The sequence below is a fragment of the Elephas maximus genome, chromosome 2 (assembly GCF_024166365.1).
Source record: "Elephas maximus indicus isolate mEleMax1 chromosome 2, mEleMax1 primary haplotype, whole genome shotgun sequence".
Classification (NCBI taxonomy): domain Eukaryota; kingdom Metazoa; phylum Chordata; class Mammalia; order Proboscidea; family Elephantidae; genus Elephas; species Elephas maximus.
In genome coordinates, this window is record NC_064820.1 from 122,968,490 (window position 1) to 122,984,714 (window position 16,225).

The following is a 16,225-nucleotide window of genomic DNA, read 5'->3' on the forward strand; positions in this document are numbered from 1 at the left end:
GTCATTCAGCATGTTATCCTGACCCTAGTATGTCAACATAGCTAGATGAGGACATTTTAATGTCAAATAAGAAAGATGTCCCCTCTTTGACACTTGGGGAATTAAAGGGTTTGAAGGCAACTTTATCAGTAACAGACACTTACTTCAGCAGTAATTACACACGTGTCCAGACAGTAGTTTCATAAGCGGCTCAGATGTCCAAAATAAGAAGCAATCTTTGGAAGTCTATCAGTCACACCAGAAGGCATACTGCTTTCTGCCCCCTGCTTACCTCAGGAGATACACCAAAGAAGAAGAGCCCAAATTTGAGTGTAAATGTACCCATTCTAAGTTGGAAGTAAAAATTCCTCCTGTTCGGGGGTCCAACTCACCTATTGTTCCCCCAACTCACTCTTAGTACCCTGTTAAACAGTCCAGATGAAGTAGCCTCTGGACTATCCCATTCCCACAGTTCCCTATATGATGCTTACTCTCACCCAAGCACTTAATCACAAGTGTTTCCAATCAAACATGGAAATAAATTAGATTATGGTTTAACCAGGATTAGATTCACGGCACCAAGAAATAAAGTCACAGTTATCTAATCTAACAGGCCAGGCTCAGACTTCCTGACTACCCTCCACAGGCCTCTCTCGCTTAAGCCCTCTCCTAAAACTGCTCTTTAAAGACTGTGAAATCACAGCCTGTTAGTGGAGAAATGTAACTCTTCCAATGCCATGACATAACTCTAGCATTGCTAGAGATCATCTAGTCATGTAGTAAGCAGAGTTGTTGGTTCTCAGCCTGTGAAATGTAACCTGGCCACAGCCCCCCTTTAGAGTGTCCCTTTGTCCTGGGTACCAAGGAAGAGCTTCAAGGGCCTGGGTAGAGCCCATTTGTTTTCCCTGGATAAGCAGTTGGTTCACTTTCAGGCTTCTTTTTATACTCACTCTCACTCCATCTGGAATTACCACAAGGAGTGTGTGCTTTGCAAAGCCCCAACCGCGGAGAAAATCAGACACGGAAAAAGGAGAGGGTTGTGCATCCACAACTCACAGCAGCTGGCAAACCAGCCAGACGGTAAGCCCATCTCATCATTCCCCCAAAACAGAATGCAACTGCTCTTCTGAATTTTTATACCTTCTAGGCCCCAACAAACTTGGCCAATAAAAACCTGTCGAAGGCAAACAACCTCAATAAACCCAAAAATCACAGAGCTGAAATCAAATTCTTCTAATTATTTTAAGAGTGCGATCTGTAGTAGTGTTGTGTGTAGACAGGATTTACTGAAGAAATCGACTTCTTCCTTTTAATAGTGATAGAATATTTACAAAACACATCTTGCATACTTTAAGGCTCAACAAACATCCTGTGATACAGAAACAGGAAGTTGAGGCAGGAGAGGCAAGGAAAAAAAAAACACCCTGGGAGTTTAAAAAAAAACTCCCTCTCCCACTAGCCAACCTTATCCAGGCTTCACTTTCCTTATCAGTCAAGTAAAAGATTTGGACAAGATAAATCTCAAATTGAAGATCTACTTAAGGGTACCTCCGATAGAAGCATCCTCTTTGATTCCATGCTTACCAGACAACTTTCTGGTCATGATCTGACTGCCAAGTAGCTTTTCGATAGGAAAAAAATATCAGCATTCCAGTCTCCTTGGAGCTATATTTGTTATACCTCGATAAACTGATATTAAGGTTCATAAAAATAAAGTCAGTGATTCTAAATAATTGAAGGAAATTGGTCCAAATGACAGCAGAAAGTAGAGCCCAGTTTTCCTAATTTAGAACCAGCCTATATTCTACACCATCAGCTTCCATCAACACTGGACCATCAATCAAGCGAAGGCAATTTTCAAGTCATTGAAATGGTAGTGGCCATTCCACTCAGTTCTTTAAACCATCTCTTTTAAGGCAAAAATGAGCTCAATATACTGAGATGTCAAAAAATAATTACAGTTTATTTTTATGGAGTATAACAGTTATTTCTGATTACATAAAATAGGACACAATTTGAAAGTTTGGGAATATATATAGGTTTTAAAGGCATGAATAAAGTAATAAAGGGAAGCATTTGATGGCTGCCCACTCTTTACTCTCTTCTGAAAATATTTTCTTTAATTGGCTCTTGAGAAATGACCTTCTTGATTTTCCTCCTACCCCACTGGCCATTGCTCAAGGGTCTTTGCTAGCTCCTCCTCCTCCCCACACCTCCTCCACCCTGCCCAGAAAAATATACACATATGAAAAGGATTTTTTAAGACATCAGTTCAGATCTATATTTAAAACTGTCCAGAGAAATCCAGATTCTCTTCCATTGCCTAGAAGACTGTAGGTGATCTGGCCACCACTAATTTCTCATCTCCAACACTCTCCTTACTCACTGCCTCCCAGCCTCCTTGCCGCTTTGTAAACACTCCAAGCATGTTCTGGCCTCTGTACTTTGGCCCTCTCTCTTCCCTCTGCCTGAAATGCTCATCCCCACCTTCACATGACTCATCTCATTTCATTTGGTCTTCCCTGACCACTACAATAACATCCCTCTCTCCTTCATTCCCTGCATATTTTTTCTTTACGTTGTTTTTAGTTGCAATTGAGTCGATTCCAAGACACAATAACCCTATACCAGACATACGTCTGTCTATATGTGTTGTCTGTCTTCCACTACAATGTAGGATACATTAGAATCCAGACTGTCAGTTTTGTTTGTTGCTGTGACCTAAGAACAACAGCTGGCATGTAGAAGACACACAATACTTGTTAAATGAATATACGAGCAGGGAATAGGTTACTATCTACTTACTCAAATGTGTACTTTAATCAAATAGAAAAAGTAGCCAATGTAACACTTCTGTCACACTAAAATGGCAATTGGGATCTGGTCCAAACAAATGACTTTGAAGTTTAGTGATGCACTAAGATGTTACATATTGGGGTAGACCCTGGCAATACGTGATCAATTTTACTCCATCCCTGCCTTCAAAGATCTCACGGTCTCCCCAGAGAGGCAGACATATGCGTGAATGATTATAGTTAAGTGTTCTAAACACAGGTGAAGGAAGGAACAACTAATCCGGAGAGGCCAGAAGGGGCTGGGTTAGAGAGCAAGGAGGAGTCGGAAATGTGCCATGTATTCTATGGACAAGTTCACACAACCCATAGGAAAACAGACAAGCAATTACTCCCACACTTACAATGCAACCAACCAGAGAACTCCATTGCTTTTTTAACTCTAAGGCAATCTTTTTCCATGTTGGCATTCTTCCTTTGACTGCTGCTTCAATATTATTCTCAAATCCAGCTGGAGTTTTTAACTGACAGGCGTGTACGCTCACACTGAGGTTTCCTGAAGATTTCTCTTCCCAGTAATCAAACTACTTTGGTTTAAGACACTTTTTTTTTTTTTTTGGGTTTAAGATTCATTTAATCTCTGGCCCCATGTCCCTTGTCATGTGTTCTAAGCATTGACCAAAACTCATAACAAGGAATCTCCCTCAAAATATCCCACCAAACAAGCACCAAGTAGCTTTTGCCACACTACTTTCCCAGCCCCACAGGCTTTTATTGCTTATTTACAAGTAACTTTAACCTACAGTGAACCTAAACTCTAACCTATAGCTTTTTGCATGGCAAGTAGAATCAATAGCTGCTAATTATGGTTGTTTCCCGCCTCCCCCACACCCCCAACCACTTTCTCAAGGTGTAACCTATTTGCTGAGTTTAAAGAATACACTGAAAGATTTGTATATATAAGGTACCTTATAATCTCAGTCAAATCTTCCAAAAGGTATCCTCTTTACCCTATATACGAATTTTGAGTGTTTACATTCAGCAAGAGAAAAAAGGGCACTTGATAAAAAATAAAAAAATTTTAAAAGAGGGTAGCTCTGCTATCCCAGTATTTACTCTATAAATTAAACTTCTGTTTATCTGTGCAATCCAGGTTATTCTCCACTTGCTTCTCGTAAGAGTGAAAGATTCCACTGCTAGAGTTCGGGTAGGTGTGGTTGGGGCAGCGTCCAAGAAAATATCTGCATATGATTTATCTCCGTCATGACATTCCCTTGCTTGTGTAAGTAATCCATATCTCAACATCGATCAGTTTTCTGGGTTCTTTTTGGCTTGTCTGATGCTGTACTTTCTCTGACATAAACCCATCTCCCAGAATATTTAAAACGTATTCTTGGTTTTCTGAAATTTGATTTCTGGGATCAAAAACTAAATTTGAATTCTTTGTTCATCAACAACTTCTTACTTTTGCCATAAATGCTTGTTTTATCTTCCAATTGCTGTCTCGTTTTGGAGGAAGCCTCCCACATGACCTGCCTTGGGTAAGTTAGCTTCAGGGAGCTCGTAGGAGAACAACCTTGAGTTTATTTCCTGAGTATCACCATCACGTTCCCTATTCTAGATAGGTGCTCCCACTCGCTCAAGGTTCTGGTACTTCAAATCCAGCAGCAACATTCCCTTAAGGCACTTTCTTAAGATGAAAAATCTTGCTGTTAATATAAAAGCTTCCCAACTGGACAAAGCACTTGCTGAGAATCAAGGTTTTCTTGTTGCTGTTGTACATTTTCATCTGTTCAAGTCTGTGGCTCTCTCAGTCCCTGAGCACCTGCCTGGTCTTTTCACCATTCTCCTCTTCGCATACTACATTTCCTCTACTTTTTTGTTGTTGTTGTTACTTTGACTACCACCTCAGCTCCTGCCACATGAAACATCTCTGTGGCTTTATTTACTTCTTGCCCACTGGGTTTGACTTATGGCCTCAATGCCATGTTCAGCAACTGCTTTCTCAAGACTTGGCTACCAGCTGCTGCCTTGCCATGCAATCTAGGTCCTCTACTGGATGAGGATCAACTATTCCCTATTGACAAAACTGCTTTTAGGACTCTGGGAAGTTTATGCTTAGAATTCCTCAGCCACTTGGAGGTGCCATCAGTGAACATATCCCTTTATTCTAATCATATCCATTTCATTTTTATAAAAAATGCTTATCTGGATATTGCAGAGAGATTATAATACAAACCAAGTTAAACAGGCTTATTAAATAGAATAAGCCCTCCTAAAAACCTGATCAAAAGCTGAGAGCAGTAACAGAAACTAATAAAAGGAAACAGTGTACAAACAGAGGAGCTCTGGAGACAGACTACCTGGACTGGAATCCTGACCCTATCATTTACAGCTTGTATAACCTTGTTTAGCTATTTTACCTCTCGATGCCACAATTTCTGCACCTGTAAAAAAAAAAAAAAAAAAAAAAAAAAAATTTTTTTTTTTTTTTTTTAATACAGGGTCATTATGAGTCAGAATTGACTCTACGGCAATGAATTTGGGTTTTTAACATGCGGATAACAGACTATATCTCATAGTTTTTTGATAATTAAACATGTTGATACCTGGGAAGGACTTCGAAAATACTGGCTATTGCAAATCATACAATGAACAGGTGAAAACCAAATAAAAACAAAAACGATCGCCTAGGCATTGGAAATTAAGAGACCAGGGTTGTGACAAGGCTCTGTCATTTACTATAATTGTGGCCTCTGAGGTGAATTTAAAATAGTTGCAAATTCTTTGTCAAACTCCTCTTGGAGAGGTGGGTTCTATTTCTTCACCCCTTTAAATATAGACTGAGCATATAGCTGTGTTGATCAATAGAACACACATAAGTGAACCTGTGCCAGTTGGAATACTACATTTTAAGAGAACTGACAGCTCCCACTTCCTCCCTCCTTGGAACCTAGAGGCCATGATGAAAGGAAGCCCAAGCAACCACATGGGGAGGCCCATGTGGAAGAGAACTGAGGTGATATCCCAGTTTGCAGTGGCACCAGCTTGCCAGTCCTGTGATTAAGCCATGGTGGAAGCATATTCTCTAGCCCGTCACAGACACAAGCCTTCTCCGCCGAACTCCAACCAAATTGCAAAATCATGAGCAAATAAGATTGTTGTTATTTTAAGCCCCTAAATTTTGGGGCAGTTTGTTACATAGCCATGTTGTTGTTAGTTGCCATTGGTTGATTCCGACTCATGGCAACTCCAAGTGTGCGGAGTAGGCTGCTCCATAGGGTTTTTAAGGCTTTTACCTTTCAGAAGCCGATCACCTAGCCTGTTTTCTAAGATGCCTCTGGGTGGGTTCAAACTGTTTATCTTTTGGCTAGTAGTTGAGCGCTTAACAGCTTATGCCACCCAGAGACTCCTTACATAGTCATAAAAAAAATAGGTAACCAAAAAAAAAGCCTCAAACCAAGCACTTAACATCAGTTCCTCAAATTTTGCACTTACAAAAAAGGAAAGGGAGAGAAGAAACAAGGTGTTCATTTATTCAAACATTTGCAGAGCACCTACTATGTGTCAACCTCTGCATGATGTCTTGGAGTCAATGTAGTAAACACCACGTATACTAACACTGCTCTTTTGGTGCTTAGACAGACATTAAATAAACCATTACAATGAAGTGTGGTTATAAAAAGACAAAGGAGTATAAATAATGGGGTGTGGGAATATTAGATGATCACTCAGGCCACTTCCAACTCTGATATTTTATAACTTGATGATGGAGAATAAGTATATCTGTGAGATGGCCACTTGGGTATAGTTAACAGAAATAATCTAGACAGCAATTTTCTTCTACACAATTGTACTTAATTAAAGCATCAGTGAAGAGGTGGGGTTCCAGGGGTTCCCCAACAAATAAATGCCTAGATTCAGAAGTGTAATGATCTGATGAAAAGGGCTTTGAATAAACAGATATGGAGAGAAAAACAAAGTATGGCTCCCAAGAGCTGTCTAGGTTTCAAAGCAAATAGTGACAAGAGAGTTTTACATGTTCATTGTTTGTGTAATGTTTAAAAGGAAGAAAAAAATATACATTGACTGCTTTGGACAAATTATTCTTTGAGTAAGAAAAAAACTTTTTTTTCCATCCTCAGAGGTTTTAATGATTGCCAGGAATGAACAAAGATGAGTTTTTATTTTTCCTACATACATAGAACAAACAGATCCAGTAGACAGCTTTTCTGAAAGGAAGATTAAATTCAAGTTTTACTCTGATATTGCGGCACCTTAAGACATCTTCCTCCTGAAGCCTGAATTTATTCTCAGAGCCAAGAGATTTGATTGTGATGGTGAAGCAAGGCTCAACTACATACTGGCCTCACAGGTTTTACCAAGACAGAGCTAACTGCTCACTATAACCCATAAGGATGAAGATGGAGATAAGAGCCTTCCCTTGACAAACCTTGCAGAGAATTTAATGGCACTGAAAAGTGTGGCTGCTCAGATTCTTGATGGTGAGACAGTGGAGTTGAAAGTTTAACATTTAATTTTCTAAGTACTTTTGATTTGGCTGACATTGAAGTCCTTCCTTAACCTCATATTAAAAGAAGAAAACCATCATTTGAGTATTTGACAGGGGCAGTTAACAGCTAAGAAAAAAGAAGCAGTAGCCAATTCATCCTCCTCAAATTTTCCTTTTACACTTCTGTTGTTAATGCTAAGGATTAGTACACTTCGATGAAAGTGTTCAGACTTGATATAAGCCATCTGTGGTGTTAGATAAATAAAATGTATCTGAATGGCTACAGGTAGAGGCAACTTTACTATCTTCTGTAATCAACTCACAGAATCTTCCAGGCTATTGTTCAAACTAGAGAAACAAAAGGAACACATCCATGAATTTCCTGTTTTTCGCTTAAGGTTCTCACACATGCAAAACACCGCATGCCCGACACTCAGCTGTAGGTCTCCTAATCATGTATGCCTCACATCCAAATCCCCCTGCTTCTCTTGTATCTAAGCTTTCCTGGAGCACTATGGGCAGGGGCCAACACCTCGACTGTTGACCAGTGCTTGCTGTTTTCACTAACGAGATCAGCAGATTACAACTAGAATTGATTAAAGTCACTCCCCCTTGTCAAGGATGTTATGGAGTCAGTGTCAACATTATTGTCAAAGAGTCAATGACTCCTGTGACTAAGACCCTCCTGAAGGAGGTAAGCTCACAAGTCAACACCAATGAGAAAGGCCTCTTGTTTATGATCTCGGAATAATGCTGGGTCCTTTCAGAGCTCTTCCTTCCCATGCAATGCCTGCTCAACTTCAGGCCGAATCTGACCCCATGGTGACCTCCAGACACCATTGAGGCTCCTGAGCAGTAAGAGATATGACACAAAGGGGCCACTGAGGGTTTTTATTACTTCTGCTTCCAGGTGAGGAGGAGAAGTCAACATCAAAAGAGGGTGGCCACTTTACACCACAAGAAGTTAAAACAAAACCAGTGCTTAAAAACAAAGAAAAATTACAGGAAAAGAAACTCTCCTTTACACAAAAGAACTGATTCGAGAAATACAAATGAATTGACCCTAATCTATGGATATTACAGAAAATGGTAAATGCTGAAGCATTTATTGATTAAGCTTGAACTGAGATTTCAATTGATTAAATTTGAACGAAGATTTAAGGTCCACATGGTATAAGCCTCACCTCATTCTCACTCCACTACAAATTCTCTTTACACATATACTAATTTAAAATATGTAAAATAAATAAATAAATAACTACCCTTACAAACTATTATAACTACCCAATCTGCAGGGAAACTAGGACTGGAAGGACAGAGAAGCAACTAAATTATGGAACCTAGAACTGGCTCAAAAGAAGAAAAAATGCATCAGCAGACACGAAGAAAGAAAAGAAAATTTGGTAAAGGATACAGTTGGGGCAGAAACTTATTTCCTTAGGGACACGACTAGACTATATTTTATAATGCTCAAATATTACTATTCTAACTAATTCTGGGGCCACAGTACACATAACGCTTTCATTTGGCCACACGCTTTCTAGTGAGTAACTAAAGAGTGGGCTTAACTAGGCAAAGAATGGAATTTTACCTTGCACCTGAGCTTCATAGATACCTGCTCATCCAGTGCACCCACCCACTGTGCCAATACAATTAAAGTCAATCCAGATTCTTTTTTCTCCATTCAGTGTTCTAGCTACCCTCATCCTAAATCTGTGATTCATTTTAAACAAAGGTAACAGAGCAGCATACTTCAGGTGACTGAGAGTTGAAACCGCCACAAAGAGAAACAACCTGAACGGCTTGGCAAAGACTCCGTGTCAGTTTTTGCTTTTTAGATGACATTAATGGAGAAGTCAAAGGCTTCTCTTTAAATACTGCTTAGTTAGGCAGCCAGGGCCCTGGCTTCTATTTCAGATTTGAGACCTCTCCTCGCATGTAACCAAAACCAAACCAAATCTGTTGCCCTTGAGTGGATTCTGACTCACAGTGACCTTGTAGGTCAGAGTAGAACCGCCTCACAGGATGTCCAAGGAGCAGCTCGTGGATTCAAACTGCCAGCCTTTTGGTTTGCAGCCATAGCTCTTTAGCACTGTGCCACCTGGGCACCCCTCTGCATGTAAAGTTGGCCAAAATCTCTTAGGTCCTCCTGCTTCCTTTTTCTAAATTAAATTCTCTTGTCTCCTGAGCCTTCTACATGACAGATGGAAACACCAGAATGAGGGAATGCCTCTACCTCATTCATCCAACACCTTCAAAATGTTATTCCAAGTCGAGCAGGAACACCACCATAACAAGACGGTGAGAACACCAAACCCGGCCAACTGCATTCACTGTAGGATACCAGCCGCAGACCTTTTCCGATTTCTCCCCGATCTTCTCCTCCCCCACCACCCGCCCTCTCCCCCGGAGTGAGGGCTGCATCCTTTCATTTTCCCTACGCCGTCAGTAATCTGACATCACCGCTATCTGCCTTCCGGCTGTTTTTACAATGGTCTCCTTTTCTTCCCCTTTTCTCTCTCCAGCCATACTCGAGAAGCATTTTTGCCCCCATAAAACGGCTCAGTGATGGTACTAAGAGCGAAAACCACAGCCATCAAGCCTCCTGCTGTAGACACTTCCCCATCTCTTTGGAGCACCCAGTTCTGTAGGTTTCCCGTCACTACTTTCCAGGTACTCAAAGCCTTGGGGGATGTGCCCGAGGCATCCCTAAAGTCATCAGAAAGGTGGCTTTGAGCATCTTACCGCTCACATATTTGCATACTGTTTGATACAGCTTTAATTTCAAAGCTGCTCTCAAACACTCAAGTGGGTATCTTACTGTCAGAGCCCAGGAATTGCAAATGCGCTTGCCTCAAAGACTCCGGTGTCCAGTCCCGGGCAGGAAATAAAGTTCTAAGCGGCTTTGATGTGCTTCCTCCCCAACACCCCTTTCCCTGCGCAAGTCGTTCTTCTCCGCCCGAGAGGAGACCACCTTGCCTGAACTTAACCAAACGCATCACACGGTGGGACCAAAGTAGAAGACAACACAATCCAATGTGCTCCCTCCTTCCTCCAGCCATCAAATCAGTTACTTAAACTCAGCTGGGATCCCTGGGCATTCTACCTACCACGAGAAGGAATGTTGTATATAAACTGGGGGAAGGGGGTGGGAAGAGACAGGGGATCCGGACTGCGGAGAGTAAAACGCCTTGGCCAGAGCTCGTTTCTTTTTTAAGCCACTCGTTTCAGGCTGAAATATCAACCCAGTTCAGGTCATTTCCTGAGTAGCACTACAAGTTAAAACAAGATCCAGAAAATCTATTAATCTTTAATTGGGCTGCCTCCAGACTGGGAGCCCGATGGAGGCGGGGGACGGAATAGAGGGGTTTGTTCCAAAAGCAAAATGCCCGAGAAACTCGAGCTCCCAACCTCAGCTGTTTCTTACCTCACTCAGCTCGGCCGAGGAGTCATTTCCATATTTCAGGGCAACTCCAGAATTCATGACTGCACTTTTCAGAGCCCGGCTCTTCCTCCTTCAGGTCTCGGAGCTTCAGAGTTGGGCTTAACAGGCTGTATATCCACTGTTCGGTCCCTTCTCGTACATTTTAGTCTAGACAGCCATTTTCACCCAGGACAGTTTTGAGCCCAAATGAAGGATGCAAACACTTCCAAAGGGAGCCAGGGCCGGCTCGCGTTTCACGGACGAGCCATTGCTGCAAGAAGCTCGGTGGCGTGGCGCGCACGCAGCGGCAGAGCCGGAGCGGGGAACGGCCTGCGCGCTCCGACTGCGGGTCCCCGGGCAATGCCACCCTCGCGCTGCCTCGTCAGTCCTACTGCGCCTCGCCTCTCCCCATTCCAAGGCTGGAGGACACCTCTCAGCAGGCTCCCGCACTCCGGAAAGCTTAGGCGAGCTGCAGAAGAAACCACGGCAGCCGACCCAGGAAGATCCGCGCCTCCGGTTCCGGTGAAGGAAAAGAAAGCTAGAGAGAGACAGAGCAGAGCTGCGCTTCACGCCGAAGTTTCTCCCTTTGAATCGTCTGGAGTTGTAAGTGGTTTCTGATTGAACACAGCTGTCTAGCTGCTGGCTACGCGTTGAGCGGAGGAGGCGGGGCCAGAAACAGGGAAAAAAACGGGGGGGGGGGAGCAAGGAGGCCGAGCAGAGGAGACAGTGCTGTGAGAGCAGGCATCCTTCCAGATCTCTGCGATAGTAATTACAAGACCCAAATCCAGGAGAAAGAGAGAAACAGGAAAAGCCACCTGAATAATCGTACAGGGAAAAAAAAAAAAAAAAAGACATCCCTCATAGGAGCCACTTTCCATGATTTAATAAGGTCAAGACAAATCCGAACACTACATCGGGCAGCGCTGTGCACTTCTCATGGTACATTAAGATTTTACAAGATTTTCCCTGATCAGTCTAAAGTCAATATTGAGGGTGTAAATTCACTGTCAAACTCACTCTCTTTGCTGCTGGGCCAGAGTACATTTTCTGCATGTCCATAATAAAGATGAAGATGCCCCCATCCCTTGAAAGATGTACGACAGGCTCACATTTTCAATCCTCCCCAACCCCAGGCCTTCCTTAAAAATCTAACCGCTCATCTAAGCAGAGCGGGATTTGTCTTTCTGAAGTTTGGAGTTATGAATCAGAAAATATTCAAAGGGCTGTTTTATCCAGTCAGCGCCTGAGATCTGAGCCTCCCTTCAGGCTTGAGTTCCTCTGAGGTAAAAACATGCTGTGTCTACAGAAAACCAAAACAAAACAAAACAAAACAACAAACAAAAACTTCCTTTGAGTCTATTTCGACTCAGAGTGACCCTATAGGACAGAGTAGAACTGCCCCTTACGGTTTCCAAGGAGCGCCTGATGGATTCGAACTGCCGACATTTTGGTTAGCGGCCGTAGCTCTTAACCACTATGCTACCAGGGTTTCCAAATTGAAAATAAGAGGTTTTAATTCTTCCTGTTGAAAATAAGGGAGACTCCCCTCCTCCCCCTCTTCTTTCAGAATTCACTTTAGGTAACTTGTAAATTGCTTCTCTGTAACTTTGAAAAGCATGTAAATCAAGGACTTGGGAACCATCTCTTTTGAAATGTAATAATCAAGGAAGATCACATCCTTACCTCCCAGTTTCCTGGAAGGACATTAGCATAACTTCAGATATCTGTCCATAAACGCACTAGAAAATTAACAATATTATTTGAAAACATAAATGTAATGGCTCATATCCGCTAAGCTATGTGAGTCCCTGGGTGGCCCAAATGGTTAAGCACTGGACTAGTGACACATGGTTGGTGGTTCAAACCCACCCAGAGATGCCTCAGAAGTAAGGCCTGGTGACCAAAAGGTCACAGCCTTGAAAACCCTATGGAGTGCAGTCATACTCAGCACATTTGGTGTCTCCATGAGTTGGAACATACTTGTCAGCTGATTGGAAACTAACAACAACATATAATATTGGAGATTCCTTTCTGTCTCTACAATCTCTTCAGAAGATTGCCTGTGATGTATCACATTCTGGTTTAATGCTTATTCAATAATAAAACTTTTCTTTCTCTTCTATTTTTGTGGAGAGGTTTTCAGGGTTGGGAGTAGATTTTGTCTTTCCTAACTTCTCCCCAACAGAGGGAGGCAAGGGGGAGGCTGGGATTTTCTCTGTGTAAAAGCTAAAGTCCCACTGGACTTGAGATGCACTGAAAAATACTCTGATCCTTTAAAGTAGTAGGAAGGAGCCCTGGTGGCACAGTGGTTAAAGCACTCAGCTGCTAACCAAAAGGCTGTCGGTTCAAGCCCACCAGCTACTTTGCAGGAGAAAGATGTGGCAGTCTGCTTCCATAAAGATGGAAAACTTAAGGTCACTATTAGTTGGAACTGACTCAAAGGCAGTGGGTTTGATGGGAAAACAGTAGATCTGCAGGATTGCTCAAGAAGCCTCATCAGTCTTTTTCTACACACTGGAAACAAGAATGTCTCCAGCCCCAATAACAGACCTCGGCATTTCCTGAAGCCTTCTATGAAAAAGCCATTGTATTGTTAACTTCAAAGGTACTTTTTTTAATCAAATGGAATGTTTATTTTGCTTTTTAAGAAGCAAAGGGCTCAACACTTACATATGTCTTCTTACCCATTCACCTTCCTGTTGAGTTCATTCATGCCTGGTGGAAGCAATGTGAGGATGAAGAAGAGTTTGCTGCTCTTTCTGGAGCACTTGCTCCCAAGTTCTGGGGCACTGCCAAGCTACAGCACATCAGGGAACGCTCTTCTGCATACCGCACTGTTTATTTATTAATTTTAATTAAATACCTGTTGAGAACTGGCATGTGCTTGGAGCTGGGGAATACAAAAATATAAGGAAGACTCAGGCATTGCCCTTGCTGTAAAGTGTTTATAGTCTCATAAAACATGAACAGAAATGACAATTCTAGATAGAAAATGATACTTGCCATAAAAACAACACATAAAGGTTGGTTACAGCTCAGAAGAGGGAAATCTTTGGCTGGGCAGAGCCAGGAGAAGACAACTCTGTGAAGGAATCTCAGGAGAGGCAGCACGTGAGTTGGTCTTTGAAGAATGGCCAGATGAAGTAGAGATGAGGAGTAAGGAGAAGGTATTCTGGGTAATGGAACCACAGTGAGGAAAACATGAAGGCAGAACGTGCAAGGCATGTGTGAGGGACGTCAGGTGTTCCATTCTAGAACGGAACCTGTGTTAGAAGAGTGAACCGAAGCCAGACCATGGATGGTTTTGAGTGCCAGACTAAAGAAATGAGACTTCTTAACAGACAATGGAGAGCCACTAAAGGTTTTCGATCACAGAAATAGTAAGGATCAGAACTTTAAGATATTCCAATAGATTTGTATCATGCTCATGACTAACTTACATGAATTCAAATAGAGTGGTGTAGAATGTGATTCTGGTGTTTAAAGATACACATTTTTCATTCTACATGCCCCCTAAAATCAAGCAAATGACTTCATCTGGTAGTCGACCAAAAGAACAGTCATCTGTTCCAAGAGTGGAAGAAAAACTGGCCGTGTTGAATTACTGAAAAACACTATGTCTGTAGATTCTACTTTATGGACAATATAAAGTGTTTTCAGAGGTAATGCTAAATATATAGGATTTTCTTCTCAAATACTGACATCAGTACTTAACCCCTACATAAGATGCAAGCCCACCACAATCTGGCAGCAGCAGACGTGGTAAATTGAAAGTGGGGAATGAAGTGTGCCATTTGAACTATCACAACAGTCCAACCAAAAGCCAAAACCAAACCCGTTGCCATCGATTCTATTCCGACCCTACAGAAGGTATAAAAAAAAGGTGGGTGGAGGCTGAAGTAAGTAAGGGCAATGGAAATGGAAAAAAGGGAGCAGATTCTATAGAGAGTAGACAGAAACTGTGAGCGGATTGATTATGGGTAATGGAAAGAAGAGAACTAAAAATAACCTGTAGATTTAGAACCTGGCTTATTGGGAACAGGGCAGTGATTGCCCCAAAAATAGAGATTCCAAGAGAATAGGTTTAGGAGGAAATTAAGTTCAGGATATCACAAATTCGAGGTGTCATCTGGATATTCAAGTGAAGATGTTCAGTAGGAAGCTTGAAGTGGAGCTATAGAGATAACTCAGGGTTGAGATAGAAATGAGGGCTTGAGGTTATCCCTACTAGAATAATAAATGAAAGCATGAAATAAGATAAAGTTGCCAAGGAAGAGAAGACAAAGAAAAGAGAAGTGATCTGAGGACATTATCTTAAGGCAGGTCTTTAAGGCAGGGTAAAAAGTACAAGAGGAAATAGCCAGGAAGGCAAGTTAGAGAAGTAGGAAGATAACCAGGAGAACACAGTGCTTGGGAGTCTAAGGGAAGAGATGTTATGATAGAGGGGCAGCAACAATATTACGTGCTACAGAAGGAGAGAGGAGTCTTTATACTGAGAAAAGATCACTTCAAACACATTAATGTCCTTTAAAGATCAATTTCTATAAAGCTGTGGAGACAGAAAGCAGATTATCTGAGGGAATAAGGAGGGACTGGGGGCAGTGACTGTATACTACTCTTTCTGTAAATTTGATGGAGACAGGAAATCAGGATATGAGATGGTCTCTTAGAGTAGGTAAGAAATACTGAGTAGATGGTAGAATAGGCATATCTGTAGACTGGGGCTAAGAGAAACCCTGGAGATACAAGAGAGAACAGGAATGGAGCAAACTTCCTGGAAGGGGAGGAAAGAAAGGGGTCAAGGACAAAAAACCTAAGATTAGCTTTGGAGTAGGCTTAGAGGAGAAGTGGGTTCTGATATTCCTTCCTAGGAGACCAGGAATGGCTGAGAAAACTGGAGAATTTATAAACTAGGAAAGGGAAGACCTCAGAGATACATGATAACTAATAGCATATATTTGAATAATTATCCAGCTTCCTCTGTATGACTGTGGAAGGGAAAGGAACACTAATGATAACTTGTAAATAAGCACATTTTGATTTCAGGAAAGGGAGGCCACAGAATTGTTTGTCAATGCAAGGAGACTAGAGTAGTTGTGATCCTAACCCCAGAAATTGTTCAAGCGTAGATTAAGGTTGGTGAGGCACATGGAAAGCCAGTAAAGAATAGAGCTTCATGGGGGAGGGGGGTAGTATTGGGGGGAGCTCCAAATTGGTTTTCTTCTAATCTAAGATTCCATGAAATGAAGATTGTTTGCTATACCTTAAATGTCTTTTTTTTTTTTTTTTTTAAATCTCTTAGTCTGATCAGGAATCAGGCTGGGAATCTACTATCAAGGACGCTAAGCTATTGCTGTAGACAATATGCAACTGGGTCAATATCCTAAGAATATCAGAAATGCAAGGAGCACCTCAGCATGTCATCTCACCACACTGGAGGAGAATAAAGCCCCAAGCGTGTTTCCAGCGTAAGAAGAGGCCTCAAGATTAGAGCTCACCCTGCAAATCCTTTTACAT

At 41.9% G+C, this 16,225-nt stretch overlaps 1 protein-coding gene across 2 annotated transcripts in view; it reads right to left on the reverse strand.

The window, feature by feature from the left end:
- Window positions 1-16,225, reverse strand: part of MCC (MCC regulator of WNT signaling pathway) — a 535,647-nt gene that overhangs the window by 325,053 nt on the left and 194,369 nt on the right. Inside the window, exon 1 of one of the 2 annotated variants that reach the window (XM_049872274.1) lies at window positions 10,712-11,373. The exons of the other annotated variant lie outside the window; for it this stretch is intronic. Within the exon in view, the coding sequence (XP_049728231.1) occupies window positions 10,712-10,768 (57 nt within the window). The 5' untranslated portion in view covers window positions 10,769-11,373. Of the gene's footprint in view, window positions 1-10,711; window positions 11,374-16,225 lie in introns of those variants that run through there. 2 annotated transcript variants of the gene reach the window in all.